Source organism: Bos indicus, chromosome 19 (genome assembly GCF_029378745.1).
Source record: "Bos indicus isolate NIAB-ARS_2022 breed Sahiwal x Tharparkar chromosome 19, NIAB-ARS_B.indTharparkar_mat_pri_1.0, whole genome shotgun sequence".
NCBI classification, from domain to species: domain Eukaryota; kingdom Metazoa; phylum Chordata; class Mammalia; order Artiodactyla; family Bovidae; genus Bos; species Bos indicus.
Genome location: NC_091778.1, coordinates 12,450,656 through 12,478,378, shown reverse-complemented (window position 1 = coordinate 12,478,378; position 27,723 = coordinate 12,450,656). Strand labels below are relative to the sequence as shown.

Sequence of the window (27,723 nt, the reverse complement as noted above, 5' to 3'; positions counted from 1 at the left end):
AAATTAATTCTGCTGCTAAGTTGCTTCAGTCGTGTCTGACTCTGTGCGACCCCATGGACCATCCCTGGGATTCTCCAGGCAAGAACACTGGAGTGGGTTTCCATTTCCTTCTCCAATGCATGAAAGTGAAAAGTGAAAGTGAAGTTGCTCAGTCGTGTCCAACTTAGCGACCCCATGGACTGCAGCCTACCAGGCTCCTCCGTCCATGGAGTTTTCCAGGCAAGAGTATTGGAGTGGGGTGCCATTGCCTTCTCCGAAATTAATTCTAGCGTAACATAATTCTAACCAAAATCCAAATATAATTTTCTTCTATGGAATTTTACAAAATCTTAGAGTTCATGTGCAAGATTATATACGTGAAAATGGACAGAAATATTGAACAAGAACAATAATTGTGAAAGGGACTGGAAATGCCTAACCAAAAAAAAAAAAAAAAAAACAGACATAGGTTTGTAATAAAACTTCAATATACATCAGAGCAACTTTCCAAATTAATAGGAAAATGACAGGTTATTCGCTTTGTGATGTTGACAAATAACCAATTATTTAAAAACAACAACAACAAGTAGGGGCTTCCTTGGTGGCTCAATGGTAAAGAATCTACCTGCCAATGCAGGAGACAAGGGTTTGATCCCCAATCCAGGAAGATCACAATGCCACGGAGCAACTAAGCCTGTGCACAACTACTGAACCCAAGTCCCCTGGAGCCCCATGCTCCGCAATAAGAGAAGCCAAAACAATGAGAAACCCTCACACTGCAACTACAGAGTAGCTCCTGCTCGTCACAAGAGAAAAAGCCCACGCAGCAATGAAGACTCAGCACAACCAAACATAAACAAATAAATGCATAAAATGAAAAAAAAATTTTAAACTGAATCTGTATCCACGTATGTATGCTCAGTCATGTCCAACTCTTTGCGACCCCACGGATTGTAGCCTGCCAGGCGTGTCTGTCCATGGCATTCTCCAGGCAAGAGTACTAGAGAGAGTTGCTGTGCCCTCCCCCCAGGGGATCTTTCCCACCCAAAGACTGAAACCTGTATGGGTAGGCAGATTCTTTACCACTGGGCCACCTGGGAAGCCAGTCTGTATCCCATACTTGATAACTTCATGAATCTTACATTTTAATAATTTTAAAAGAAAAAAATATTTCAGGGAATTCCCTGGTGGTCCAGTAGTTAGGACTCAGGGCTTTTACTGCTGGGAGGTGGACATACATAAATTAATTAAAGGCATATGTAAATTTTAAAAATGAAATAATATCCTAAAAGAAAATGTAAGTGATTAGTCATATAATGTTAGTACCTTACTTTCAAAGTGTCTCCTCTCCTCAGAATTCTATAATCAAAATATACCATAAACAAATGATAACACCCAACTGCTATCATTGTGAATGCAAAAAAATTGGTACTCACATCCTATACAAATGTCTTATACATATGTCTTCTACAAAATGTCTGTAATGGTAAAAACTATCTGGAAAACAGTATGACAATTCATTTTTTAAACACTGGAATTCAAAAATCTTTGATTTAGTAGTTCTGTCCTAAAGAAATAAATAATTATATCTGTATACAGAGTTAGCTCTAAGGATATTCATTCCGCCAGTCTCTATAATGGCAAAATGTAGAAACAATCTCCAATAATAAGGTATTTTTAAGTAATGGTACACATTTATGAAGAAATATTATACAGCTATTAAAAATCATGTTTCAAAAAATGTACTGTAATAGGCCAAATGCTTAAAGTGTAGTCTTAAGTAAAAGGGTAGATTAAAAACTTATGATTCCAAACTTTATGAAGGTTATCACACATACAAAGACTGAAGGGTTTTTTTCCCTAGCAAAATTCTATGGTGATTATCTCTGGCCAGTAGAATTATGGGTGGTTTATACTCTGGTCTTTGTACTTTTCTCACTTCCTCAATTTTCTTCAGTAAAACACTCTTTTAATAAATATTTTATTTTAAAAAACAGTTCTTTTGCATTAAGTAAGATAAGTAAAGTGAAGTCGCTCAGTCGTGTCCAACTCTTTGGGACCCCATGGACTGTAGTCTGTCCATGGGATTTTCCAGGCAAGAGTGCTGGAGTGGATTGCCATTTCCTTCTCCAGGGCATCTTCCCTACCCAGGAATAGAACCTGGGTCTCCCGCATTGCAGGCAGACGCTTTACCGTCTGAGCCACCAGGGAAGCTGGTAAGATAGGTAAGCAATTAGCTAAATAATGAAATAAGTTTAAAATTCTTATACTTTTACTCCACAGGATGATCATATTACTGTTAGAACCTTTTTTGGTCAAACTCGATTTTACAGTACTGAAACTTCAAGCTGCCAAGAAATAACATCTGTCAGTGCTTAAAAGTTTCTAATTTTGAAAGAGGCAGGTGGAGTTAACTTTCTTCTGGGAAGACAATAATTAACTATCAAGTGCAAAGAAAAACTTCAAGTGCAGGAATTTAGAGCCACTGAACATTACAGTCTCCAAGTATCACAAGATAGGTCTTGTTTGCTGATGACAAAGAAGGAGATTTCATATGAAACAGGACAGAAGCAGACAAAGCAGCCAGAGCTTGTTTTTAAATGAAGATAAGGGGCTTCCCTGGTGGCTGAGTGGTAAAGGATCCACCTGACAATGCAGGAGGCATGGATTCAATCCCTGATCCAGGAAGATCCCACATGCCACGGAGCAACTAAGCCCATGCACCACAACCTATCGAGCCTGTGCTCTAGAGCCCGGGAGCCACAACTGAGCCCACATGCCTGAGAGACTGTGCCCCGCCACACGAGAAGCCACCACAATGAGAAGCCCATGCACCCCAACAAGGAGCAGTCCCTGCTTGCCAAGCTAGAGACAGTGGGTGTGCAGCAGTGAAGACCCAGCACAGCCAAAAATAAAACAAATATACTTTAACTAGGCTTCCCTCATAGCTCAGTTGGTAAAGAATCCGCCTGCAATGCAGGAGACCCCAGTTCGATTCCTGGGTTGGGAAGATCCCCTGGAGAAGGGCTAAGCTACCCACTCCAGTATTCTCGGACTTCCCTTGTGGCTCAGCTCGTAAAGAATCTGCCTGCAGAGCGGGAAACCTGGGTTTGATCCCTGGGTTGGGAAGATCCCCTGGAGAAGGGAAAGACTACCCACTCCAGTATTCTGGCCTGGAGAATTCCATGGACTGCAACAAAGAGCAGTCCCTGCTTGCCACAGCTAGAGAAAGCTGGTGCACAGCAATGAAGACCCAGCACAGCCAAAAACAAAATAAATAAGTATTTTTAAAAAACAAAATAAATGATGTTAAGGGACAGAGTTAAACAAGTAAGCTACCTAAGTGTGAGACTGTATTTAGCATCCCATTGGCTGCTTTAGGAGCAGATAAACAGGTGAAGCTGATAAAACATGTTCAGTATTCATTAGTACTGTTTTTACCTTGAAAATATGTAAATATAACTTCTATATTTAAAATGTTCAATAAATATTTAAAATAAATAACCAACAAGGACCTATGTATAGCACAGGGGACTCAGCTCAATGTTCTGTAATGCTTGTAAGGGTATAACTGAATCACGTGGCTGTACACCTGAAACTAGCATCTCATTTTTAATCAACTATGAAAAGAAAGTGAAAGTGTTAGTCTCTCAGTCACATTCAAGTCTTTGTGACCCCATGGACTGTAGCCCATCGGGCTAATCAGTCCATGGAATTCTCCAGGCAATACTGGAGTGGGTAGCCATTCCCTTCTCCAGGGGAGCCTCTCAACCCAGGGATCAAACCCGTGTCTCCTGCATTGCAGGCGGATTCTTTACCATCTGAACCACCAGGGAAGCCCTTTAGTTTAATCAACTATACTCCAATATAAAATCAAAAAATTTTTAAAGTACATAAAAATAAACTTTTACCTAATAATAAAATTTTCAGATATAATAAACAGGAAACCTTTTTTAAGTATAAAAACTGAAAATACAATGGCAATGCTCATATTTTAATGGGGTATTAATAAAGGGATAGTACAAGGGATTTATTATGCTATTTCTTACACATGTTCTTTTAGATCAATACAGTATTTAACTGCAATGCAGAAGACCCAGGTTTGATCCCTGGGTCGGGAAGATCCCCAGGAGAAGGGAACAACTACCCACTCCAGTATCCTTGCCTGGAGAATCCCATGGATAGAGGAGCCTGGCGGGCTACAGTCCACGGGGTTGCAAAGAGTCGGACATGACTGAGTGACTAAACACACTATATATGCACTTGTATTACAAATATTTTTAAACAAATCATACGTGAAAAAATATGTATGTATAAAACATTTTTTTTAATGACTATGATATTCTAATACTTGGCTCTATCTCAGATGTTGGAATCCTGTATTTGAGCTTCAACAGCTACTTGGTGCCTGCTAATAATGTTTATTATAAAGCCCAAAACCACAGACCAGTTAGCAAGGTACTGAAACAACACAACTTCAAAGGTAGGAATAAATTTGAGGCGGAATACTCATCATTTTTGGCTGTGGAAGAGAAAACTTCTCTCATGTTATGACATATTCTGCAGTTAACTTATTCCTTTGGACTAAGAAACCAGGCTAGAAAAAGAAAACATTTCTTAAACTATGGGAAAAAAATGCTCCAAGCAAAGCTCAATCCCTCCGTCTGTCTTCCACACCCGGTCCCCTCTCACCTATCAAGGACATCCCTCTAGAGATTCTCTCGTAAAGCTTCCCTCTCCACTAGATTACTTCCAACAGCATACAATATTCTCTTAACTCTTTCACCTTAAAAAAAAAGTCCTCTCTTGACCTTATTTTCCTCTCCAATTACCACATTCATTTCCCTCCTTCTCTTTACAACTTTTCAAAAGAACTGTCTGTACTCACTGTGTTTAGTATTATCTCCTCTAATTTGCCTTTTTTTTCATGATTAAGAAGTTGAATATTTTATTATTGTTTATTCTCCTGCAAGGCTGTTGCTTCACTGTATAAAAATTGCACCAGCAAACACAGTATATTGCAAAATTAAGATAGTAATATTCTTCATTGGACACTATACAACTAACAAACTTCTCCACTGGCAGTTATTTCTAGTGGGAAGATAATCTTGACCCAAATCCAAGGACAGCTGTAAGCAAGTTACAATGTCATATAAGGTTTAAGATAACCATGTTATCCTTGACTTACATAATTTTCGTAATTAGTTTTACCAGAGATAATTTCAGGAATTCTGAATATTATAACTGGAGCCTAGCCTAAAAATCACAGGAAGCTGTGGAAAAAGATGCACAGTGTTTATCTGAAATCATTCGAAAGTTAAAGGGTATTTTCTTCAGGAAACATTGTTATAAGTAGTTTCTTTTGCTAAAAGTTGCTTTTTAAATATCTATCTACCAGGAATTTAAGACAACTATGCTAGATTAAGTTGTTTCAAAGTAGTTTATTTAGGGGTTCCATTTTCATTCAATAGATTTTATGTATTTCTCATATGCTTCTTTCCTCATTAGTTCATCTCGTTCTGAAGGGTTACTGAATGTCATCTTGATCAGCCAACCATCTTCCTAACAAGACTTGTTGACAAGTCCTGGATTTTCTGCTAGAGCCTTATTAATTTCAGTTACTTCTCCTGATAGAGGAAAAGAGAGTTCACTAGCAGCTTTCACACTTTCCAAAGCACCAAACTCCTCTTGTTGGTTCAACTTTGTCCCAACTTTAGGCAGACTACAGTAAACAACATCTCCCAAAGCTTCCTGTGCAAAATTGCTGATTCCCACTGTTCCAACACCATTTTCTGTTGTTACCCATTCGTGTTTTTCTGTGAATTTCCGCACCGACAGCAGAGCAGGGCCGGTGTGCAGCGCCCGGACAGCACCCGCTCTTAGTCCCCAGGGCCACGGCGAGCAGGGCATGCTGGGTGCGAAGATGGCGCGCAGGCTGCCGACTGCGGCCCGCATGCTCCGCACCGCGCACAGCGCCATGTTCGCACGGGTGCAGAGGGTCTCCGCGGGGCACCTAGAGCACCCTGGCTCGCGGGGGCGGGGCGGGACGGGGCGGTCCCCTCTAATTTGCTTTTGAATTTACTAAAATCAGGCTTTAATTCTGAGGGGGGGGTGGGGTGGGGGGGGAAGGACCTGTAAGGTCCTGTAAAGGTCAAAGGACCTCTAGCAAGCTAAACCTGATCATCAGCTGAGCCTAAGTCCTAACCTTACTTGATCCATCACCATCATTTGACACAAGTGATCTTGCTCTCTTCTTTGAAACATTCTTCTCTTAGCACGCAGAACATCACAGCCCTCGAGTCTCCTTCCACACCTTCTCCCTTGGTAATCCTACTTAATATCATGATTATAAATATCATACATATGCTGAAGAATCTCAATGCTTCAGTCCAGGTTTATCTCATCTAAATTCCAGGCCAGCATTTACAACTATTTTCAAAACATCCCCACTTCATCAGACATCTCAAACTTAGTGTGTCCCAAACCAGCTCCTGACTGCCCACAAACCTGCCATTTATTTCAGTAGATAGCCATTGTCTAGCTCAGGCCAAAAGCCTCCATCCACATCAACCTTGGCTCCTGTCTCTGAAATCTAATGAATTCATCAGCAAAACCTCTCAGCTCTTCAAAATATACATACACTGCTACCAGTCCAAGCCACCATCTTTTGCCTATAATCTTAGAAAAACCTAATCATTTTGTTGTTCAGTGGCTAAGCCGTGTCCAACTCTTGCAATGCCATGGACTATAGCCCGCCAGGCTCCTCTGTCCATGGGATTTCTCAAGCAAGAATACTGGAGTGGGTTGCCATTTCCTTCTCCAGGGAATCTTTCTGACCCAGGGATCAAACCTACCTCTCCTGCATTGCAGGTAGTCTCCTACATTTCAGGCAGATTCTTTACTGCAGAGCCACCAGGGAAGACCAAGAAAAACCTAATTTTTCTACAATCTCCCAGTTCCTTTTCGAAGACTCAATCCAGGCTAAAGTGTACACCAAACCTGAAATTCTTAACTTTCCAATTAAGATCCATCAGACTATTGCATAAGGAACAGCAGCTTTACCTGAACACAGGGTTGAACTGAGCATGTCATTATCTTTAAAGATTCTTCCAGTCTTAAAAATTCTGAGTGATTTGTTAATTCTGCCTGGTGTATACATGAAAGTGGACTATACTAGTCTCTGTTTACTTTCCGATATTATTTTTTTTGCTAGACATTAATTTAAATAAAAACTAAGAGTGTATCTTGGTCCCCTACTACAGTATTCATGGTCTGAGTTCTCCCCAGAATACCTCCTTGTAACTCAATCCTCTAGTATCTATTAAATCACAAGTGTCATATCCCTTAACACATAAAAGTGGGAGACTATTACTTAATGCTTATTATTAGCCCATCTTGTCCCTCAAATGACAGACTATAATTATAGTTGTGGGATATCATCTGTATATCCCTAACAACTGTAGTCAGGAAAAGAAAGCTGCTGAGAAATTCACAGTATATTTAAAACACAATACTCCATACAAATGAAAGAAATTCCTCTGCCACACATTGAAAAGCAACTTTAATTTATAGCTTTCGAAAAGTAAAATCACTCAGCCATGACAAAATACAATCCCTTAAAAGAATTCTCCCTGCTTTATAATACTCAATGCCTGCGACATTTTTTTAATTTAATTTTTCTTGGAGTATAGTCGCCTTGCAATGTCGTGTTAGTTTCTACTGTTCAAAGTGAATCAACTATTCGTATACGTGTATCTCCTCTTTTCTGGATTTCTTGCCCGTTTAGGTCACCACAGAGCACCGAGTAGAGTTCCCTGTGCTGTACAGCAAGTTCTCACTGGTCATCTGTTTTATACAAGTATCAGTAGTGTGAATATGTCAATCCCAATCTCCCAGTTCTTCCCAACACCCTCCTTTACCCCCTTGGTGTCCATATGTTTGTTCTCGATGTCTATGTCTCTGTTCCTGTTTTGCAAATAAGATCATCTATACCACGCCTATTACTTTTTAATGACACTTTTTGCTTTGAATATGGAATTACCTACATTTGCTGTTGTTGCTGTTCAGTCACTAAATCATGTCTGACTCTTCGCAACTCCATGGACTGCAGAACACCAGGCTCCTCTGTTCTCTACTACCTCCTGGAGTTTGCTCAAATTCATGTCCATTGGGACGGTGATGCTATCTAACCATCTCATCCTCTACAGCCCCCTTCTCTGTCTGCCTTCAGTCTTACATTCAGCAAGCCAAAATACAGGTGAGTTTTCTTTTTCACACAGAGGAAAACATACTACTTTATACTAATATTATCTATACTAAATGTGACCTTCTGATATTATACAAAGTACCTAAGTTCAATGATAACGTTAATGGCAAAGGAAACCCTTCTGTTGGTTTTTTTTCCTACTGCTTTGATTAGACTGTTACTCTTCATATTAATGGAAGGAAAAATAGGAAAAAGGTTGAAATCAAGCAAAAAACCTTCTATTTCAGTACCAACAGGTTTATGTCTTAATTTACCTTTCGTCAATAAGGTCACTAAAATTGTTAAAATACAGACAATTCAGTTAATCATTAATTCAGCCTGCTAAAAGGAGCACCGAGCCGTCAGGAGTGATTATATGCCCACACATACATGAACTTATGTACCAGAGTATGAAAAGCTAACATTGCAAAGACTGCAGAAAGATGCTGGAGCTTGTTGGAATATCTGACCTTATCTTCTCCAATAGCAGCCTGGAAAGTAACAAAACATAAGCAAATAAGATGAACTATCACCAGAAACACTAGCCTCTACACAACTTACCTAAAGTCTTGGCATTTGCTAGGAGAGCTTCTTCGTAAGACAGAATATAATAAAGCACCAAGAGCTGTGCTGTGATACTGAAACGCTGATGAAGGCGGATGTTGTCACCCTGGGGGTCATATTATAAACAATACTGTTAAATTTCACGAGTGCTTTTTTTTCCCCCTTTGGCCAAAACAGGCAGTATGTGGGATCTGAGTTCTCCAACCAGGAGAACCCCTGCCCCCTGCATTGGCAGCACAGAGTCTAAACCACTGGACCACCAGGGAAGCTCCAATGAGTACTTTTTGATAGTAAAAGCACTCAAAATAGATTATTCGGTGTTGCTACTCCCAAGCTTAAAGAAACTGGGAGAAATTATTGCTGTCTTCACATTAAACTCAAATTGATAATGTGAAGTTTAAGTTAAATTTGAGATGGCTTGAGAGAGAAAATCAACATGCTTAACAGTCTTTAAACTTCCCTGGTGGCTCAGACTGTAAAGTGTCTGCCTACAATGCGGGAGACCTGGTTTCAATTCTTGGGTGGGGAAGATCCCCTGGAGAAGGAAATGGAAACCCACTCCATCACTCTTGCCTGAAAAATCCCATGAATGGAGGAGCCTTGTAGGCTATAGTCCATGGAGTCACAAAGAGTTGGACACGACTGAGCGACCTCACAGTTTTTAAGACAGGGCTGCTTCTGAAAAAAGTTTACATTTACAGGAATCTCAAGTATTATCTGAAATTACCATGAAGAAAATAATTCCTAAAAAAAAGATAGTGTACATTTAAGTATATTTGGAGAAAAAAAGATTTACTCCAAATTTTCCAAAAATAATCTAGGTATATCTTAAATTCTCAGGAAGCTAGTTTAATGTGTTGAAATGTCACATAATCCTTTGTTAAACATACAACCTCCAAGACATTCCTTAAACTTTAAAATGGAGATTTTGAAATTCTTCTTCAAAAAGTGCCTAATCAACAAACTACATGGAATACCATTTTTTAATATTCATAAGTGATCTAAAGAACTGAATACCATTTTAAATTCAGAACCACCTAGAAGTGGTTCTCCTCTAATAATCTGGGGGAAAATGTGGAGTAAGTGTGAAGAATAAAAGAAAAATGAACTAATAAATGTTAAAAAAAACAACAACATTATTTTACCCCAGTGACTCCTTCGAAAATATTGAGTATCTCCTGTTCTGTGACTGGCTGATTTGTGGCTTCTGGATTAGATTTAGATGCAGGAGTAAGTATAGAATTTATGTACACGTCAATCAGAGGAAGTAACTGAGGATGGAGTGGAATGGAGGTTTCACAGAGCTGTCTATAAATCCAGTCCTAGAAAAGAAGGTGACAGGCACTAAATTATGGCAATAAGAAAAAGCAAGCAAAATTTTACAAGCACATATAATTTTACATGATTTATGAAAAAGTAAAACTCACTATTAACTTTTAGCAGTTGCTAAATAATATCATCCAGTTTCATAATTGCCTTTGATTTAAAAATGGAAACAATTTTTCTTTGCTAAAATTGAGAATATTGTTCCATGGAAGATAAACCTAAAAATGACAGCTTGAGTTTAGAGTTTGGACTTCAGGTTTTTAATCTATTGGTTTTTTAGTGGGAAAAACACCGTCAAGTCCCTTTTATGTCTATATTTAGAGCACCATATATGCTGCTGTAAAAGACCCCACAGCAGAAAGGCATTTAGGGAAAGGAATAGTTTCTCACAACAAGCCTCAGACAGACTAAGAAGGTGGCTCTGACAACCACATATGGGAGATTAACTATCTGCACAAATGCAGGCCAAGAAGAAACACTGGGGGTGCATTTGGACCCTTAATTCTTCTCTACTTCACTTGCAAAAAATATAAAAAGCAGAAGATACAATCAAGATGGAAAATAACTTCACTACATCATAAAAACAAGGACAATCAAATGTGATATAGCAATGCATATGTTGTTCAGGGTTCTTTATAAATAAAATAGCCTCTTAGAAAGGGTTCAAACAAATTTTTTTCTATTTTAACCTCCTGTGGGTTAAGCTTTTTCTTTAGAGGACCTGTTTGCTATAGCCAACTATATAACAAATTGAAAACATATCAAAATATGTGCAAGCTTAATATTAGAAGTCCTTGTGACAAATGGATTACAAATACTGGTCATGGCTAACCAGCAACCTTCTAAGTTTGGTAAACAAAACCAAGTATAAAGAATGGCAATTTCTTACTAAAGTTTAATGAAATTGCTAAATATCATTGAGAATTTAAAAGGAATTAGTACTATTGTACATTATAACTGAACAGCTATACTGTTTTAAAAATCTGAAATTAAGAGCCTAATTACCATAACTATGTAAGTGACGAGTAACTAAAAACCTTTCACATACAAATCCACAGTCAAGGTCTGCAAACTCAAAGAGAACTGGGAAAAAAGCATTCACTCAGATTTTAGCTTGAAGAATAAATGTAAGATCATACTTTTATTGATACTTTGTGTTTGGTGAAGGAACGACTCCTCAGAAGCTGGTAAATGCAATGAATAGGCAAAAATCCAGTAATATTGGCACTCAGGTTGCTGGTGACAGGGACTCGAACTGCATGAGCTGTGACAACCTAAAAGGGAAAAATAATAGCAATACATATGACAGAATCAGATACAAAATTATTATGAAAGAGAGAGAAGTAGCCAGGTGGACTGTCAATACTAATGCGGTCCTTTGGCGGGAGTGACAAAAACCAATCATGACATGACTTAATTATTTTGAGTGATGAGGCGGCATCACACATATGGGAATTTGTAAAGTTCTCTACTTTTTAAAAATTTACTTCTAAACACAGATACATTGCCAGGGGTTAGAGTAAAGTTAAAAAATATGCAAAATTTGGAATCATAAAATCTGGGCTCAATGACTATAATATATAAAATAGATAAACAACAAGGATTTACCATATAGCACAGAGAACTACATTTAATATAATAAACTATAATAGAAAAGAATCTTAAAAGAGAGAGGGGACATATGTATACATATGGCTGATTCATGTTGATGTTTGGCAGAAACCAACACAATTCTGTAATTATCCTTCAATTAAAAAAAAAATAAATAAGAATACAAATATATATATACACATATATATGTATAACCAAATCACTTTGTTGTATATCTGAAACTAACATAATATTGTAGATCATCTATAGTTTAATTTTTTTAAAAAAAAAGGAAAAAAAAGAATAGTTTCCATCATTGAAAAAATAAAATATTATTAGTATTACCCATGGACAAAAGTGCTGAGACCAAATAAGAACAAGTCAATACAAGAATAAGGAATTTAGACTCTAGCCTATAACCTAGTTAGACATGGCACCTTACAGCTAAAAGGTTTAAACAGATCTCTGTTATTTTTCTCCTAACAATCCCAATTGTCAGTGAACTTCCCTGGTAGCTCAGACGGTAAAGAATATGCCTGCGATGAAGGAGATCAGGTTTGATCCCTGGATCAGGAAGGTTCCTCTGGAGAAGAGAATGGCTACTCATTCTAGTATTCTTGCCTGGAGAATTCCACGGACAGAGAAGCCTGATAGGCTGCAGCGCATGGGTTGGCAGAGTTGGACACGACTGAGCCCCTAACACTTTGACCCCATGTGAGACCCCCGTCAACAGCATCTAAGACTATATTCTTAGGTATCTACTCAAAGTCTCCAAAGTAAGCAAATTTACTTAGCACACGCTTTTCTATGTAGTAAATAGCTTTGAAAACAAATTCGAAACAGGATTTTTCTTTACAGAAGTTTCAAAGATTAAATAAATCATCATTGGAAACTAAAAAGGAATATAAAGACTATGTTATTCTCTTAAACTGAAACATACACAAGTTTTCTCACAAGGAATGTTATAAAATATAGTTAAAGAAGTACCTAAGATAATAGTTAAAACAAGTACCTGCTCAGTAAAAATTTCCTGTGTGAAGACAGTCTTCATCCTGCTCAAGGAGCTTGGCTTAATTACAATCTAAAACAACCAAAACACAACACTGTAAAGCGATTATATTCCAATAAAAAACAAGAAAAGAAAGGCTCTTTTCTACAAAAAAAAAAAAAAATAAAACAAAGCAACCAAAAGATTTCAACAGCAGGTGAAAATAAAATATATGAAGCATAATTTGACTTAATATATAAAATTAACATTCAAATACTCTGTTTCAGAAGTAGCTTCTCAAACCTAACACTAAAATGTATTTTTCCTCAGGAACCAAATATGAAAGTACTTAGTGGGACTTCCCTTATGATCCAGTGGCTAGACTCTGACCTCCCAATGCAAGGGGGCCCAGGTTCAATCTCTCATCAGGAAACTAGATCCCACATACCATAAGATATATACAGCCAAATAAATAAAAAAAAATTTTAAGTACTCAGTAAACATATTATTGCATTTTAAGTCAGTGGGAAGAAGTGGATTATTTAATAAATGGAGGTGGGCTAGCTCTCTTTCTGGATAATAAACATTTGCATATGACATCATACCCCATATTAACTCCACATGTATTAAAGATTTAAATGTAAAACATGAGGCCACAAAAACACTAGAAGAAAATATAGGTGACCATTTCTATTAACCTGAGGAAAGAAAAGCACTTCTAAGCATAATAACAAAATAAGAACCACAAAAGAAACTTAATATATTACACACATAGAAAATAATTTTCACATGGCAGAAAAGACTGGGAAAAATCCTCTGCAACATATTATACTTCTCCATCTTTAAGACAATAAGGATTATAATATGCACCACTGATTTAATAGTAGCTTTTCAAGTAAATAAAGAAGGGCAAACACTATCACACTAACATTATGCATCAACTATAAAATGAATCCAAGTTTCAATATATGGTAAAATACATGTCTTGAATCAATGAAATATGATATACAAGGCATAACAGCATATCATTTATATATAAAGAGCACTTCTGAATCAGTAAAAGGAAAAATAAATCAATAAAAATCCCTATAGAAAAACTGGGACATCAATGTGTGTGTGTGTATATATATACACACACACATGCTCAGTCGTGTCCGACTCTTTGCAACCCCATGGACTGTAGCCTACCAGGCTCCTCAGTCCATGGAATTTTCCAGGCAAGAGTACTGGAGTGGGTTGCCATTTCCTTCTCCAGGGGATCTTCCCAACCTAGGGATTGAACCCGGGTCTCCTGCATTGCAGGTAGAGGCTTTACTGTCTGAGCCACCAGGGAAGCCCTTACTTAGTACTGCTTTCTATAACTTTATCCTAAGGAAGGAATCCAAAATGTGTTTGAAAATATACATGTATGGATGCCTGTGTGTATATTTACATACATAGGATATTCATCTAAGCATTATTCAGAAATTAGAAAAATCTACATGGCAAATAAAGGAATCATTAAAAATGTCACAATCAGCTCACACAATAACTACAATGCAGCCACTGAAAATTATGTTGTATTAGAATATTTATTGATATGAGGAAGTGCTCATTATATATTGGTAAGTTCATTAAAACCACTATATATATATATATATATATATATATATATATATATATATATATCAATTTAAAGAAAGAACAGATACCAGACTATTAATAGTACTTGATATCTCTGAACATGGAATTATATCTTTCCCTTCTTTACTATGTTTTCTACATAGAACATCTATTATTCTCGTAAATAATGTTTACACAATGTATTTTTTTAGAGAGCTCCTGATAAAGTTTCAAACTATTGAACAACTAAAATTACTTCAAAATAAAAACAACCTATTTGCTTAACATTACAAGAAAATGTCCAGTTAGAAACATCTTCTTTAGAAAGAAGATAAGAGGAAATTACCTTCATTCCCAAAGTGGAACAGACCAAGTCAATGATAGCACTGAGCTGGTTGCTATGAAAGTACATAGCGACCAATAATAACATCTCTCCAAAAGAAGCAGAGACGCCTGAAGTACTGTTGAAACAGAAAAGAAAATGTGAATTTCCAAAGGAAGGATAAGAAAACTTACTCAGCTATCTGATACAAATGAAGTCATCTTACCTTTCAAAGTAAGCCTCTTCTTTGATCATCCAGCTTAGCCACACTACCATCAGCTGCTCCTGTTCAGGAGTACTGTTAATATAGAAAATATATCAGAAGTCACTGGTCTAAATCAGATATACTAGCATAAGAATAAAAAAGCATTCTGGAATTATCTTTGGTGGAAATTATTTTTTCCACAAATGAATTGCTTATTGAATTGGCCATTAATTATCATTGAGATATGTAGTAGTTCTAGAGAAGAACAGAGAAACATAAATTTTCTCCATTAATAAGGACAGCCAAACCCTCTCAAAGTCTCAGTTACTACTTTTGCAGGTTGGAGAGGATAAACTTCCTCACATTCTGTAGAAAAACAAAGGTTCCTTGGGATTAAAATGTTAGAAGAACGTATATACTAACAGCCGATACTTATTTCCTATAGAAAAAATCCATAGTGTTGAAACTTAATCATTAAAAACTCACAAACTGAGTAAGAGGACAGAAGCCAGACCAACTTTTACCTGGGAAATGAAATTTAGTTTATAGAGGCATTTTGAGCAGAACTCAATATTAGAGGGAAATAAGTGATCATTATTCGAAAAAGTAAAAAGAGACAGCCAGGGGCTAACCATATATGAAGAACAGTTATAGAAATACATGAACACTGACTTGTTTCAAGCAAATTCCTAGGTATAGGTTGAAATGTACATGTCAATTTTGATCTGTAATAGTAATTTCCATTGATCCTCTTCTACTTCACTGCAGTATAAACAGGAAAAATAAAAACCAACCTCAAAGCCTGATACCCAAAACTAAGAAAATTAGAAAGGTCATGCTCAACCATACATATATTACTCCACTTATACAAGACAATGTTATGTAATAGAAAGATTACAGCCTTTAGAATCTGCCAGACCTGAGTCGGAATCTCTTGTCTGCCAATTACTGTTAGTGTGACCTTGAACAAGACATTTAAATTTCTTGTACTTTAGCTCTCCTACCTATAAAATATAAAGTAAATATTTATATTTTAGGTAATATATAAGTGTATAACTTTATATATAAAGTGTATAACTTAGGTAATATATAAGTGTATATAACTTTATATATAAAGTGTATAACTTTAGGTAATATATAAGTGTATAACTGAATCACTCTGCTGTATACCAGCAACTAACACAACACAATAAACTGACTATACTTCAGTAAAACAAACTTTTTAAAAAAATTTGATTTATTTATTTGGCCACAGAGGATCTTAGTTGTGGCATGTGGGATCTAGTTCCCTGACCAGGGATCAAACCTGGGCCCCCTGCATTGGGAGCACAGAGTCTTAGCCACTGGACCACCAGGGGAGTCCCAAAAATAAACTTTTTAAAACAAGAAATTACTTCAGGTAAAGAGAAAACACTTCATTTCATGTACTTTAGTTTCACACATTCCTAAAACACACCACTCAAATTACATTAAAGGGATTTGCTTAAAACACATAAATGCTCAGGATGATAATGAAGGACAATACCACAAAATATTGGAAAGCTGGAGCCAATAAGGAGGAGGAGGAGTAACTGACTTAGCAGACCAAGAAAGCAGAATACTAAACTGGCAGGAAGGAAAACCAATATACCACTTACACCACAGAATCCCCAAAGGGCTCAGGAACTGGCACCTCCAGGCGGTTTTGGGAGTGAGAATGAAGACAGAGACCAAATATAGACAGTCTGGATAGTCTAGTTGGACCTCCAGACCAACCCTCCACTCTGCCGTCCCCCAGCAGAGAAGAAACAAGATTGATTCTCTGGAAGAGGGAAAACTGACGGACAACCAGAGCTTTCTGCGGCGCCTTTTGGAAAGTAGAAGAATTAAGTGAACAGCTATAATGCAGGCTGAGATCTCCCAGCCCTTAACCCTCACTTTTTAACTTCACTTATGGATGTCTTCTCAGGCCTTCGCTCTCAGGCAAAAAACACAGTCTTCTCCAAGACTCTGAAAAGCCCAAGAGCTTTCTCATCTATGCGTTCAGAAATTCTAATTTGCTTTTTAGTCTCCTAATCTTAAATATGAACAATCAAGCATTACTAAACCTCTGAGAAAAATAGACACCAAAAAAAAAAAGGCAGAAAAAAAGAAACTTAGAGAAAAGAACAGTACAAATAAGACCCCTCTGATCATCATGGGTAACATCAGAGAAACCATGCCACCATGAAGCATCAGACACTATAAAGAAGAAATAAGAAGAACAAAAATGAGCTCTTAGAAGTTAAAAATTAAATAGAAGGTTGAGAAAAAAATCCTAAAAGGTAACATGAGCAGTATCTTTGTGAAGTGATTGAAACGTTCTAAAATTAGATTGTGGTAATGGCTGTACAACCTTGTAAATATACTAAAAACTATTAAATTGTACACTTTAAACTGGGTGAATTTTATGGTATGTACTCCAGTACTCTTGCCTGGAAAATCCCATGGACAGAGGAGCCTGGTAGGCTGCAGTCCATGGGGTCGCTGAGAGTCGGACACGACTGAGCGACTTCCCTTTCACTTTTCACTTTCATGCATTGGAGAAGGAAATGGCAACCCACTCCCGTGTTCTTGCCTGGAGAACCCCAGGGACGGGGAGCCTGGTGGGCTTCCGTCTATGGGGTTGCACAGAGTCGGACACGACTATAGTGACTTAGCAGCAGTAGCAAACTGTCTCCTAAAGGAGATCAGTCCTGGGTATTCATTGGAAGGTCTGATGTTGAAACTGAAACTCCAATACTTTGGCCACCTGATGCGAAGAGCTGACTCATTTGAAAAGACCCCTGATGCTGGGAAAAACTGAGGGCAGGAGAAGGAGATGACAGAGGATGAGATGGTTGGATGGCATCACCGACTCAATGGACATGAGTTTGGGTGGGCTCCAGGAGTTGGTATTGGACAGGGAGGCCTGGCGCTCAAGGGGTTGCAAAGAGTTGGACACGACTGAGCGACTGAACTGAACTGAAACTGTGTCTCAATAATGCTGTTTTTTAAAAAGCAGAACAAAACAAAGATAAGGAAAGTAAAAAAGAATAAGAAAATAAGATGATCACTACAGGAAGCCCAATATCAAAACAAGAGGAGGTTTCACAGAAACCAATGTGAAAGACAAATCCGTTCACAGAAATTTCCTAGAACTGAGCAATGTGAGTTCCCAGGTTGAAAAGGTTAACTAAATACCTAGGAGAAAGGACAAAAACAGACCCATACAACAGCACATCACCAAAAAATTTCAAAACCCTAGAAACAAAAAGTTAATCCTTCATGCTCCCATATTTTAAAAAAACAAGCCACAAAAAAGGACCAGGAATCAGAATGTTATCAGATTCCTCAATGGTAACACTGGAAGTTAGAAGACAATACAGCAAGACTTTCAAAATTCTCAAAGGAAATTATTTCCAACTTAGAACTCTATACCTCATCAAACTATCAACCAAGGGTTAAAGTAGAATAAAGACATTTTCAGAAATAGCCTAAATAATTTAATAATCTAAATAATGTAATTAATCTAATTAATCTAAATAATTTACCTCCTACATACCCAACTCTAAAGAAGCAAAATGAGGAAGCAAATGAAAAAAGATGGAGACATAAGATGCAGGAAATAGGAGACCCAACAAAGAAGAGTTAAAGCGAGTCCCCAGAATAATAGTGAAACGCAATTCCAGGATGAGAGCTGTGTATCTGGTGCAGAGGCAACCAGTTCAGATGCAAGGGGGTCAAAAAGCTTCAGGACGGACTGCCTCAAGAAAATGAAACCAAAAGAATAACTAATGAGCCCGAACATCTTGAGAGGAGGGTTAGATTGGCAGAGAGTTTGAAACTGCATTAATCTAAGTACATAAAACACCAAGCAAATGAAAAACAAAGAACAAAAGCAAACAGGACAATTCTTAATGGAAAAACAAGTTTTGCTAAAGAAAAGTAATCATCTATCGCTTGGCTGAGCTCCCAAGAGTGTAACTTAAACAATAAAGTACTGATCAAAGCAAAATAATAATAACTTATGTACAGGGAGAATGGAGAGATACAAAGGATACAGAGAAGGTTGAGGACAGAGAGAAGGAGAACTGATTTCTCATTCTCATAGTGGGACGTCAACAAATACTCCTAAAACAAAAAAATCAGGACGTGGCAAATACAGACATAGTAATAAAGATGTGGGAGTCAAAACCAGAAGAATCACCTACAAGAACTGAAAGAAGCTGCCTCTAGGGAAGCAAAAAACAGGGCAAAAGGGATCAGGACGACCATTTGTCTCAAACCTTGAAGAGCTCCTTTGAATCCCTTAAATATATGTATATGAAACTTTGACAAAGACAAACGAAAGAACTGGCATACAGGAGATGCTATTGACACCCTTCTATTAAATGATAATGCCAATGTCCACACCTAGATCACTTTTGCAGTAAGTTAATTAATTCTATATATTGTTTTAATAAATAAACAAAAGCAGACCTTGGGAAAATAGAACAAGTATACAGCTGGGTACCTGACAAGTGTAGAAAAGGCCAGTAGCATGCAAAAGGAGAGTGAAACGAAGCGAACCCCAGCCGGTGTCGCAGGAGGACGGCTTGTCATCAACTGCAGTAATTGCTCAGCTTCTTCCTCAGTTGGTCTAAAAAAGGAATACACTATTAGGTTTTAGTTTTTTCAGTGGAGAGAAGGAAGAAGAGGGGACTTCTCAACAGTTCAACCTTTCAGATATAAATCCTAAGCTTTGAAATGATACCTCACTATTTACAAAATCTTTAATATCTTAAGATGTCAAAAGCAAAGCTGTTGAGTTTGCAACCAGTGCTCTTCCTCAGACACAAATACAGGTAGTCCTCACTTTGCATGGTAGTGTGCGACCACAAAAATAACCATGCAAGCTGAAACTGCGTCATGATCTTAGTAATCAGTGGGGAAAATTACAACCGTTCCATTACCTCTAAAATTTCTGTCAAGACATTACAAACTCTGTTGGTTATAATGCCTAAGGAAACTTTTTAAAACAGTTAAACTAATATTTATATAGCATTCTATAATTGAATATATTATAAACATCAGGAATTCAAGTGTTGTCTTTATAAGATTTATCAAGAGCAGTTTAAACAGCCCTTGCCATTTTCTCGTTGTATAACTTATAGAGTGAGCATCTTCTCTAGGCCTTGATGACTTATCATACCCTTCCCTTCGAAGTTTGGATCAGCTGTCAACATTTCATCCTGTGTACTCTCAGTCATGAAATATTTGAGTTCCTATAATGCAAAGATTTTTGCCACCATCAGTCTTCTGGAGGTCTTCATCCTTTTGGTCCCAGTGACTTCCCTCCAGTTCACCTTCACGAAATTCATCTGGCTATCATACCTAGGGTCTCTCAAATGTCAACATTCTCAGTCAACTATTTCTTCTATTTAGGTTTGGTTCAAATGTCACTTCTGCTGTTAACCACTTTCTCTTTCTTTGCTACACTTTCATTTTTATTGGCCAATTCCCTCTTTCAATTATTCAATTTTGCAAAATATCACATAGGTTTATTCACTGAGAGACGAGGAGGCAGAACTACGACCCAACTTTGCTGTCTGTTCATGAACTGAGTGATAGTTGTTTATGGACCAGTTGCCAAAAGATTTTAAAAGAAATCCTATGATTGGTCACTAATCACAATGTGCTTCCACATAGTGACATGTGGCTTGAAAGTTTTCAGTAAACTTTGTACTTTGGTTAATGATAATAAATAAGAATTTGGTAAATGACTCACATAACTGATACATTACTTGTTGAGGGAGCAGTGTTATTTGATTAAAGTATGTTAACTGAAACTCATATGTATTGGGGTCATGAAAAGTGAGGACTATATGTATAACAGTTGAGGACATTAATCAAAAAGATATAGTACTGTGTCTAAGAAATCTTGTGCTTAGTAATTACAGATCAACTTTGAACAATCTATGATCTCAGTTGTAAAAGGAAACAGGGCAGATTTACTTCGGCTAGCTGTATGGGTTACATAAAGGATCCCTCTCAATCATTCACACAGTCATGTCAAGCTGCGGCTAAGTCATAGGTTTCTTAAACTGCTCTGGCTCCTCCCATATTTATATAATTCTATTTACGATCAGACTAAAATAGATGCATACATCCCAACTAGGAAAGTTCTGCCTTGGGACTTTCTTCTTGACATAGGTCAACTTACTACCTGAGCCCAACAGAAAACCCAAATCCTCTGAATAAAGGGCCTATGGCTCACTTTCTTGGGATTAGAAACAAGAAAGTAAAATGACAAAAAGGTAAAAGATCAAATTATTGAATACTTGAGTCCAGCGATCCCCATCAAAGCACAGTACAGACGTAAGAGTGCACTGGCTTTCACAACATGCTCTTCTTTCAGCCCCGAATACACAGATACATTGGGCTCCAGCTCCACATCAGCTTCTTCCGCAATGCGGGTACTTCTTACTGTGGGGAGAATGCCCATCAACTCCAGAAGAAGCTGCCTTCTCATTTGCCAAAGGACAGAACTACTGGTCTCTCTTTTTCTCTGGAGGAAATATGGACCACAAAAGGAAGAAAGCAAGGAGAACTTACTAAGTCAAAAGGAAGTTCAAACAAAACTCTCCAGTTAGACACCTGTAAATGATCCATTTGAAAGTGAAAGTCGCTCAGTCGTGTCCGATTCTTTGCAACCCCATAGACTATACAGCCCATGGAATTCTCCAGCCCAGAATATTGGACTGGGTAGCTTTTCCCTTCTCCAGGGGATATTCCCAACCCAGGGACCGAACCCAGGTCTCCCGCACTGCAGGCGGATTCTTTACCAGCTGAGCCACAAGGGAAGCCCAAGAATCCTGGAGTGGGTAGCCTATCCCTTCTCCAGCAGATATTCCCAACCCATGAATTGAACCAGTGTCTCTTGCATTGCAGATGGATTCTTTACCAACTGAGCTATCAGGGAAGCCCTGATCCATTTAAGGAGGCTGTCATAACTGCAGAGTATCATTTTAATCCATTGAGCAAACTCACTGGTTCATTTGACAAATAATCTACTCACTCTTGGCTTCCCTGGTGGTTCAGACAATAAAGAATCTTCCTGCAATGCAGGAGACCCAGATTCAATCCTTGGGTCGGGAAGATACTGTGGAGAAGGGAATGGCTACCCACTCCAGTATTCTTGCCTGGGAAACCCTTGAACAGAGGCCTGGCAGGCTACAGTCCACCAGGTTACAAAAAGTCAGACACAACTGATCAACTAACACTAATACTATTCACCCTAATTTGGACAGGTTGTACAGAAAACACTAAATAAATGATGATTTGAAATGTAAAATATCATGTAAATGATGCTTTCAAACACATAAAGACTAGTGGAGTCTTAAGTACAAAGTGCTCAGATTTGGGGCTTGGATTTAAATCGACAGAAGGGCTTGGATTTAAACAACAGCCCTGCTATTAACTACGTATGTTTAGATACATAAGTTAACCTCTCTCAGCCCCAACTTCCTTAAATGAGAAGGAAACTAATATTTTATTAATAATATTTAATTCCCAGGACTGCTGGAATTAGGGGTTTACAAGCCTGTCACCCCCACAGCTCTTCAGGCAGGGACAACATCTAGTCATCTCATACTCAGGAGGGCCTGACTTATGCCTGACATACAGCAAGCACTCAATATCTGTTAGATGAATGAACTAACAAAGATGATAAATATGAAAGCATTTCTAAACCACAAAGGGCTCAGGAAAAGTTGTTATTTTTAGAGTTTCAGAGTAAAATATGGTAAAATTTGTTTTAATAACAATGTTAAACACAAAGAACAATTACAAACAAGAGGCTTATACCAAGAGCTTAGCACAGTGCCTGAAATATACAAGGTACACAAAAAATGTCAACCTCTGGCAAAATTTAAAATTAGTTTTCAAATGGATTATAAATAAAGAAGAACTTGGATAAAGAAAAGTATAGTGAGTTAATGACATAAAAAAACAGACTGTAGAAGGATCTAAGCAGTATATCTGCTACTGTGAAGTTCACAGACCTCAACAAGTTAAAAACCTTTCTGCATTAGTTCCTGTGTAGGGACAGAACTCTATTCACAGTTATCATGAGATGTTTTTGAAAAGGTACAATATTTTGCAAGTCAAAAACTCTTGTAAAATATAATATATATTCATCAATAAAGGGATACATGTAGTCGATACACACAATAAAATATTAGGCTTAGAAAGGAAGGAAATTCTGACACTTGCCATAACATGCATGAACCCTGAAAACATTGTGCCAAGTAAAAAGAAGCCAAACGCAAAATGAGAAATATTGTATGATTCCACATTCAAGAGGTACCTAGAATGGGCAAAGCCATAGACACAGAAAGTAGAAGAGAGATTACCCAACACTGGGAGGAAGGGGGAATGGGAAGGTATTGCTTAATTGGTAGAGAGTTTCTATCAGATGATGAAAGAGTTCTGAAAATGAACAGTGGTGCTGGCTGCAGAATACAGTAAATGTAATTAATGCCACTGAACTGTGCACTCAGATCAAGATTCAAATGGTAAGTTTTATGTCATATATATTTTACCACAATAATTTACATATGTGTGTATATATATATGAACCATAGTCTACAATAACAACTTATGGTGATGATCTAATATAGCAGTTCTCGTGTGTCTGACCCAGAAACCTGGAGATGACCAATACTTCCAGGGGGTCCAAAAAGTCAGAATATCTCAACATTACAGACCTTTTTTACTCATTTTCCCACAAGTATATAGTGCAGCTTTTCTGAAGGCTTCTATTAAGCCAGACGTTAAAGAGATTTGCAACAAAGTACAATGATATCACTCTTCTTGGTAAATTTTTCTTTTGCAAAAAAATTAATTTTCTATTAAAAAAAAAGTCACATTTAATAAGATTAGGATTATTTTTAAATAAATTAAATAAATATTTCAAAAATTTCAGTTTTCCTTTCTAGTATGGTAAATATCAACAGATAACGGCCAACACAAAAGCGCTTTGTGTCCTCAATGATTTATTGTAAAATCTCAGGAAGTCCTGAGACTTAAGAAGTCTGAGAGCCACTGCCCTAATGACATCATTCTAAAAGTGTTTCTTCCTCCTTTACTAACTACTAACATAGCTTGATCCTTGGCCTAAACACATATTTCTCCCTCACCTGCTGTCCATTTCGGATAAAAGTTCCAAACCAGGTCCGGACTTTCGCATTTGTTCCAAGAAGCAAACCACTAACGAAACAAACCAAGTCACTCACTCCATCTTCACTAGCTTCATTTTTAGTATGATCCAATGTCAAAGCCACTCCGAGACCTGGCAAGTGACATTCTTCCACCTAACAAAGCAAAGAAAACAAATTGAACTCAGTATTATAAGGAGAAGGGCCAGGATTATCCAGAATCTGAAGCATCTAAAGTTTAGGGGAAGACATAGCACAAAGCACAAAAATCTAGAGAAGAAGGTAATATATCCGGTATATAATTCCAAATCTCTGCAAGATTCAAAAAAAAGGTCCTGAAAAAAAAAAAAGTTCCTGGTCCTAATATAAAGGCTTTGGTCTCATAAAAATAGTTAAGATCTCTTACCACCATGCCTCGGACCTTCAAGGCCTGAGAAGGATTCATTTTACATAAGAAGCGTAAAGCATCCGTCCTCCACCTTCCTCCAAGACTCTCTTCGTCTTGTCGTTCTCCATTTTTGATCAGGCCCCTACAAACTGAACATTTAGTAGCCTCTGTTACTTTAAGCTTTTTAAGTAAGATGTCAGAATCAATGTTTTCAGCCTTGACAATCATTCATTTACACAGATTAGATATTACAGAAGAAAAGGATCAGGAAACATGAAAGCATAGCAATAGAAACTGGTTGAAATCCAGCAGAGTGAGAAGAGCCTCAAAAAATGAAGTGATCCATGGAACATCAAGTAGTTCTACATACTTGTAATTAGAGTCTCAGAAAGAGAAAAAGAATGAAAGACAAACATGTATTTGAAGAAATTTTTCCAAATTTGATGAAAACTATAAACCTAGAAAATCGGTGAAACCCAAGCAGGAGAAACACTAAATCATAACACGATTTATCATAATCCAATCTCTGAAAACCAGTGATGAAGAAAAAATCTTAAAAGTAGCCAGAAAGGATAAAAAAATGAATAAAAGTAGCCAGAGAGAAAAAAGAAATATACAGAGGAACAGAGATAAAAATGACCACAGCCAAGAGAATAACATCTTTAAAGAGCTAACAGAAAATGTCAACCTAAACCTTCATGGAATAGTCAGTAAATCTCTTAGAAACAAAAAGAAAATAATATTAATACTTCCATTTTACAAGTAAGAAGTTAAGTACCTCGATGGAGATCACACAAAGAGTGAGTCACAAAGCCAGAAATTATGAACCCCAGATCTAGCGCTTTTTTCTCCTTGACTCTCAATTTGCAAAACATCTTGCTCAATAAATGTAATTTTTATATCACTCAGACCCAAACCACAATCTTCAGCTACTAGCAGTTCGAAACACAGGTGAAAATTTTAGTTGATTTTTCGCAATTTCTACCCTATACTTTTCTGCAAGCTGACAGCAATAAGGCTAAAATACGGAAGTCTGATTGCTGGTATTTCTGATCCATATATCTCATGTTGCCCTCTGGCTATTTCACAGATAAATATCCTCTCCCCTTTGTTCAATGAACACAGAAATTATAGATTCTATGTCTTTAGTATTTTTTACTTCCCTATTATAGCACTTGCGACAAATGCAAAAAAAAAAAAAAAAACGCTGCATACTCATTGTATTTACATTTGTAATTTCCAAACAATTTTGAATTCTCTAAATTCAGTATTTCTATAATTGTTTATTGTTTAGTGACTAAGTTGTGTCCGACTCTTTGCAACCCCGTGTACTGCCAGGCTCCTCTGTCCATGGGATTTTCCAGGCAAGAATACTGGAGTGGGTTGCCATTTCATTCGCCAGGGGATCTTCCCAACCCAGGGATTGAACCTGCATCTCCTGCACTGGCAGGCAGATTCTTTACCACTGAGCCACCTGGAAAGCCCATTTCTACAGCATTCACTAATAAATTTTCAAAAAATAAAATCTCAGATAAAACCTTATAAATGTTTCTTCTTAGCTCAAAAAATAGGTCCCACACATGCCCAAGCAAATCTCTTCAATATCCCTTTTTGTTATTGCTATTGTTTTATTTTTATTTTCTTTTGTTTTTGGCCATGCTGCATAGCAAGATCGTGGTTCCCTGACCAGGGATCAAACCCACACCCTCTCCACTGGAAGCATGGAGTCTTAACCACTGGACCACCAGGGAAGTTCCCAATATTCCACTTTAAAATTGCATTTACCTTCATTAAAACTATCAGGAACATTGGCCACCAACAGACACAAGAACCAGGCACCATTTCTAACATGGAGCAAGGCTTCAGCTACATCAACTATAGGAAGCAGGGAAGGGAGCTCTATAAGAAAACAAAATCAGTGTTATTACTAAGGAGTGATATTTCATTGTATTATACATCAAACATCTTTGACATTTCACCAATGATATTTAAAAGCAAATAAATCAATGTACTTTCTTTTCACAGTCTCGAGCTGACTTGTCCAGTAGGGCAGCCACTAGCCACATGTGATTATTTAAATTAAGCTAAAAATAGTTCTGCTCCTCAGTCACACTTGCCACATTTCAAGTACTCCAAAACTACACGTGGCTAGTGGCTACCGTATGGAACACAGAACACTGTCATCGCCGCTGTGGTGGACGGTGTTGGCCAAAAAAGTTACTTTGATGAAAAGTTTCTCTGCATTTCTGTGTCTACTATCTTTTCATTCTGATCATGCACACTTGTTATAAAGAACCCAGAAAATACAAAAAGCACAAAGAATAAAAATAAAGTCAGCTCTAATCCCATCACTCAAAGTTAGTAATTTGCAAGATCTGATTTTAATTCACCTATGAGTATCACTGTACTTTTAACAAAACTAGGATTTTATTCTACTTACCCTTTTGCCACCTGCTTTTTTCATTTAACATATATTGTGAACATTTTCCAAAATGATTAAAGTTCTTCAAATATACACCATTTTAATGGCAGCAGAGTACACCCTACTATGGAAATAATATAATTTATTTAATCATTGTGCTACTATTAGTCCTTTTGACCTAAACTTTTAAGGTATATTCTTAATTAGGTGAACTTTCAAATAACACAACATTCCAGGTTAAGAAGTTACACAGTTATCGTTTAACAGCATCTGAAATATGTCTTAGCATTCATACAGTACCTGCTTGTAAAATACAAAGTACATCTGCAGCTTCCTCCAAGTAGACTGGGCTCTCAAATAGCTCAGATGATTTAAAAAAAAATTCTCCACTGGACTCAGATACCTTGAAAAGAAAGAAAGAAAAATGATGAGCTCTCTTAGTTTCAGGTAATGAATTGGATCCCTTACTATGCTTGCAATTATTTGTTGAGCTTACAGACCATGTCTCTTAATAGCCATTAACATACGGTAGAAGAACATGCAGGACTGGATGAATTTGTACCAATTTAACCACAATTAGTCAGTCACATTACTATTCCAGACATGCAATATAACTCTTACTAATTTATTTCTATATAAATATTTGGAGACATCTGGAGTTAAAGACAAGCCAAAGATGTGAACCAGGAATGCTACCTAGGTCACTTATTTCGTTACAGCCATTAAGAAAAAGATACAGGAAAATATTAGTTAAAATTAAAGATTAGATAAAGGAATTCCCTGGAAGTCCGTGGTAAGGATTTCATGCTTTCACTATCAAGGGCCCAGGTTCAACGCCTATTTGGTGAACTAAGATCACACAAGCCACATGGCATAGCAAAAAAATAAGAAAAAG

The 27,723-nt window shown here is 37.3% G+C and overlaps 1 protein-coding gene and 1 pseudogene across 5 annotated transcripts in view; both read right to left on the bottom strand.

Annotated features, from left to right (window-relative positions):
* Positions 1 to 27,723, bottom strand: part of INTS2 (integrator complex subunit 2) — a 56,476-nt gene that overhangs the window by 24,873 nt on the left and 3,880 nt on the right. For 4 of the 5 annotated variants that reach the window (XM_070772598.1, XM_070772599.1, XM_070772600.1 and 1 more), the window contains exons 4-16: positions 27,129 to 27,231; positions 26,192 to 26,305; positions 24,425 to 24,555; positions 24,001 to 24,174; positions 21,142 to 21,368; positions 19,335 to 19,460; positions 14,843 to 14,914; positions 14,641 to 14,755; positions 12,717 to 12,785; positions 11,254 to 11,388; positions 9,934 to 10,110; positions 9,362 to 9,466; positions 8,786 to 8,894 (exon numbers count right to left, since the gene is read on the bottom strand). In XM_070772598.1, the coding sequence (XP_070628699.1) occupies positions 8,786 to 8,894; positions 9,362 to 9,466; positions 9,934 to 10,110; positions 11,254 to 11,388; positions 12,717 to 12,785; positions 14,641 to 14,755; positions 14,843 to 14,914; positions 19,335 to 19,460; positions 21,142 to 21,368; positions 24,001 to 24,174; positions 24,425 to 24,555; positions 26,192 to 26,305; positions 27,129 to 27,231 (1,657 nt within the window). The remainder of the gene's footprint in view (positions 1 to 8,785; positions 8,895 to 9,361; positions 9,467 to 9,933; positions 10,111 to 11,253; positions 11,389 to 12,716; positions 12,786 to 14,640; positions 14,756 to 14,842; positions 14,915 to 19,334; positions 19,461 to 21,141; positions 21,369 to 24,000; positions 24,175 to 24,424; positions 24,556 to 26,191; positions 26,306 to 27,128; positions 27,232 to 27,723) is intronic. The other variant, XM_070772597.1, reaches the window with a different exon arrangement.
* Positions 71 to 8,779, bottom strand: LOC139177504 (glycine cleavage system H protein, mitochondrial pseudogene; annotated as a pseudogene).